The sequence below is a fragment of the Dryas octopetala genome, chromosome 3 (assembly GCF_963921425.1).
Source record: "Dryas octopetala chromosome 3, drDryOcto1.1, whole genome shotgun sequence".
In the NCBI taxonomy this organism is placed as follows: Eukaryota; Viridiplantae; Streptophyta; class Magnoliopsida; order Rosales; family Rosaceae; genus Dryas; species Dryas octopetala.
In genome coordinates this window covers 634677-639003 of record NC_141368.1, presented here as the reverse complement: position 1 = coordinate 639003, position 4327 = coordinate 634677, and the positions used below count along the sequence as shown (strand labels likewise).

Here is a 4327-nt window from a genome sequence, read left to right as displayed (position 1 = left end):
ACAAATGGAGGCCGGACAGGTTTCTTCAATTCAATTTACTTTGAGACCTACTGATTTTTGTCGGCATTGCTTCCCAAATCCACACTCAATTTGCTTTCTTCTACAACAACAGTTAAATTCGTTGCCAATCAATTCATAGTAAGAAGTTACAACACACCTTCCGTTTCTACTCTTACCATTGGAGAACTTGGGCTGCTTGCCATCGATGCAAGACGAGAAAAGCCTTTTGGGTTAACGTGACTAATTAAAATTTAATTGAATTCTAATTATTATCTCTGGTTTATTAAGGCAGACAAAATTAATGAGAGGTACAATTGCAAAAATATACAAGAATTTTTTGTTGCATTTATAACATAGTTTATGTGCTTTTTTAGGACACTTAGCAGAAGAAGAGAAAAGTCAGATAGCATTCCCCTTTATAGTTTTAGTCACTGTGTTAATTTGCTTTTCAGAGAATGAAAAAATTAACGAATGAAAAAGGAAGCTTAAATTGAACATAATTGTTGTAAAATCTTTTTCAAAACTCATATCATTTGATGATGTGAATCACCAAAAAGATGTAAATTAAACTTTCTTTTCTTTTGTTTGAACAATTTAATTCCACAAAAATAATTAGTGCATAAAAAATAATTGAAGTTAAGAAGAGTCTTTTGGAGAACAAAAATTCAAGTAGTAAATTTTACTCTTCGAATTGCCAAATAGGTCATTAATCACAATTTGAAGAGTGAATTTGCTAGAGTCTATTGGAATCACAGAGGATTCAAAAAAACCATAAAGAGCATTTTAGGAAAACAGAGGATTGCTATATCCAAACATTTATATCCTCACTTATCCTGCAAAGCTTTGAAAAATAATATAATATGCAGTCTCATCCGCAAGTACAGAAATTCAAATTCATCTCTTCAAACTTAAAAAGTATTGTCAAATACAGGCGTGTAACAAGTATGATTCAGGGGGGCGGCAAACATTAACACACTAACACGTAGAACCAACGTTGGATCTAATTCATCCGAAGGAGGAGGAAAGATACAGTATTCACATCGACTAAGATGGCAACAATAGTAGATAACAAACAATAATTAGATTTCAAAAGTTACAAAGATGAACATATTCCTTTATAAACATCCCTCACAGCTAATCGAAGAACTCCTTCCAGCTAACTAGTCCAAGTGCAGGTTAAATAAAACATCATCACCATGCAGGCATGCACCATCAGGAGGGAGGCCTGCATCGAAAGAAAACATGCAACTTTATCCAGTTAATAAAGGAAGGGTGACCCAATTCATGAAAAGGAAAAAACGAAATCCATTATTCATTGCGATTGCCTGATTGATATGTACTGTCCTAGGACAATAAGAATGTCGATGTCAGCATAGTAGATTCTAAACAATACACAATACAAAGCCAAGTAGGAGATGATCACTCTATGAGGGTCAGTTCTTTTCATCTTCTCACTGTTATCACTATCTTAACGAGAACTAAATGGTCCTCAGAGCATAACAGCAAGTACCCATTCAGATAAAAAACTTCCGTGGCTATGTTTCAATTCTTCATTGTGGCTAGCTATCTTAGCACAAGGCAACAAGCTCACGAGCAAATTGGTGAGATTGCAAATCTTAAGGAAACATTTGCAAACAGGCTACAGAATTGAGGTTCAAGGCCAGAAGAGGAAGAATGAGGCCAAAACCAGAGTAAATTAGCCCAATAGTGACCATGGCACGAAATGATCATGCTGTAATTAAAAAACAAATACAGAAACTCAAGGAGAGTAACATTTTGATATTCCAAATCAGGTGTAAAAGCAAGGGCGAAAATGCGATGTCCATGAAAGCAATATAATGAGGTTGAGAATCTTCAAACAAGGAAACATGTCATGAATAAGAACCACGAAGCACAAGCAAAAAAAACCAGAGATATTCTTTACCAAAGATACTACATGAAAAGGTAAAAACCAAGCAGAAGTAGAAAGGGTTCAGGGACACATGCAAATGCTTTTCAAGAACTCTGCAACTAGCATACCAAAATTTAGCCCACATGCAGATATCCATTGCATTCATAATTGTGATTCAAACACACAAAACTTCGAACAAAATCATCAATTTAGCCACAAAAAATCAGTCTTAAACTCATCTAAAGAAAGCAAAATACCATATGAAACACTGACAATCTCATTTCACGCACCTCAAACTTTCAAAAGCTGCATTTTGTTAGAAAATGCAATTGAAATCCAATCAGGCAGTGCTGCAGACCACTGCAGCTGATTAATTTCGGCACCGGCGGAGTACATTGACATGGGGTCGATTCCATTGGGTCCGGCCACTGTGGGCAGCTCCCAAATAAGCGCCTGAGTGTCATCCCCAGCAGAACAGATGTGTCTAGAACTCTGGGGTGCCCAAGCAATGGCATTTACACTGGACTTGTGCCTCTCTAGCTCCGCAACCGGCATTGTCGGCGAACGGATATCCAAAATCACAACTTTATTGCTGTCCATCAAAATGGTGGCCATGTACCTCAAGTCCTGCTTGTTCCAAGCCAATCTAAGCAAAGGGGTATCAGGCTGAGGGCTCTCATAGATAATCGTAGAGTGTTCCTTGTCCCTCAAGTCGAAGATTCTCACGGACCCATCAGCCGAAACTGAAGCAAAAACCCTAGCTTCACCCCAGGCAATGTCGTAAACCTCTTTGTCGTGCGCAATGAGCTGGGTTTCAACGACACCCTTTTCGATATCCCAAATGGTACACGTGGTGTCGATGCTGGAGGTCCCAATTCGCCTGGGTTCAATGTCGTTCCAATCGAAGGAGGTGAGTGGGGCACAGAACTCGCTGGTCTTGCTGTTGTTCAAGACCGAGATAACCTCGACGGAAGAGTCTTGGACCTCCCAGAGACGGAGATAGTCGCCGGAGGAAGCTAAGACATCGTTGGTTTTGTGGAGGGTGTTAGGGTTTGGGTGGAACATGAGCTTGGTGGGAGGATAAGGGTGATCGAAGGAGAGGGCTGGGTTTGGTTTCACGGTTAATGTTTCCGGGTCGAATGAGAGGATGTCGACCCGGTTTGAGTACTCTTCGATAAAGCTACCCACGGCGATTCGGTGGTGTCGGATTCGGGTTTGGGGGGAAGAGAAGGCCATGGCGTAGAGAGGGTACGGCGAGTCGTACGTCACAGAGTTTTCCGGTCGGAGATGGGATTCTTGTGTTGAGTTCTCCATTTTCTCTTCTTCTTCTTTTTTTCTCGCGAAAGTGACAGAAAAGTTAGTTGATGGGGGATTCTGAGGAAGTTTTAGGATCGGAGTTGGGAAGATGGGAATTTGGGTGTGGATTTTCAAAGGGAAGGCACGAGGAGGAGAACAGAATGATGTTAACTCAAGAAACGACGTGTAGTTTATGAAAGAATAACTGAAAAATTAGTTGGTCAGCAAGTCAAACTATCAAAGTAGCTAGTGCTAGTCTCCTCGCAGTTCGCACACGTAATTTGACTGGGCTTATGGGCCTGAACAAAAAAATTCTAGGCTAATGGACTTTCAACACATGAAACATTTTCGACTCAATATGAAGAAGAAAACAAACCGTTGAAGATGTTATAGTCTACGCAGGTTTAAGCCCAATTGACTCAAAGTGGGCGCACGTGGGCCCATAGGAATCTTGAACCAGTGAATTTCAAGTTTTAGGCCGCGAAAACTTTCACGCATTTAGGTAATGAGGCCCGCCAACTACAAGTAAGAAAAGGAAAATAATAAGCTCAATAACTTATTTAGATTTGGGGTTCAACCCCTAACATTCTATTTTTTATAAAAATTTTGACACAAGTTTTAATAGAGTCCACTCTACATAGGATTTTAACGATCCGAACTGTTTATTTTTTAGATATTTATTAAAAGATAATACTTACAAAAAATTATGTAAATAAGAAATCTTTTATCTATAAAGATTATATAGTAAACGGTTTTTGATTTACTTAATTTTTTACAAATATGATCTTTTAATATATAACTAAAAAATAGACAGTTCAGATGATTAAAATCTTATATAAAGTAAGTTCTACTAAAAATTTGTGTCAAAATTTATGTAAAAAATAAGATATTATGTATCATTTCCCTTTAGATTTTTAATTGTTATGATTGCATTGAAGCTTAAAGTCAATAACTTGTTCGATTTATTTATTTATGGATGCATTGCTTACTTATTATTTTATTAAGAACTCTTTGAAATGTTGAAAACAATTAGTTAGTGATTGCAATGTGCAGAGAACGAACGCAACTGATGGTGGCCATTAACTTAGTGGTGACGTCGTTGATTGATTTTGATTAGAAAATTAATACACGATAAACAAC

At 38.0% G+C, this 4327-nt stretch overlaps 1 protein-coding gene across 1 annotated transcript; it reads right to left on the bottom strand.

Moving 5' to 3' along the window:
• Window positions 1–861: 861 nt before the first annotated feature.
• Window positions 862–3349, bottom strand: TTG1 (Transducin/WD40 repeat-like superfamily protein). Its single transcript, XM_086237233.1, has 2 exons — window positions 2182–3349; window positions 862–1225 (listed from the first exon to the last, which is right to left on the bottom strand). Exon 1 carries the CDS (start codon window positions 3203–3205, stop codon window positions 2183–2185), a length of 1023 nt encoding a protein of 340 aa, XP_086093359.1. The 5' UTR covers window positions 3206–3349; the 3' UTR covers window positions 862–1225; window position 2182.
• Window positions 3350–4327: the final 978 nt, after the last annotated feature.

Coding starts and splice junctions, on each gene's coding strand:
- TTG1 (XM_086237233.1), bottom strand. CDS start 3,205: ATGGAGAACTCAACACAAGAATCCCATCTCCGACCGGAAAACTCTGTG.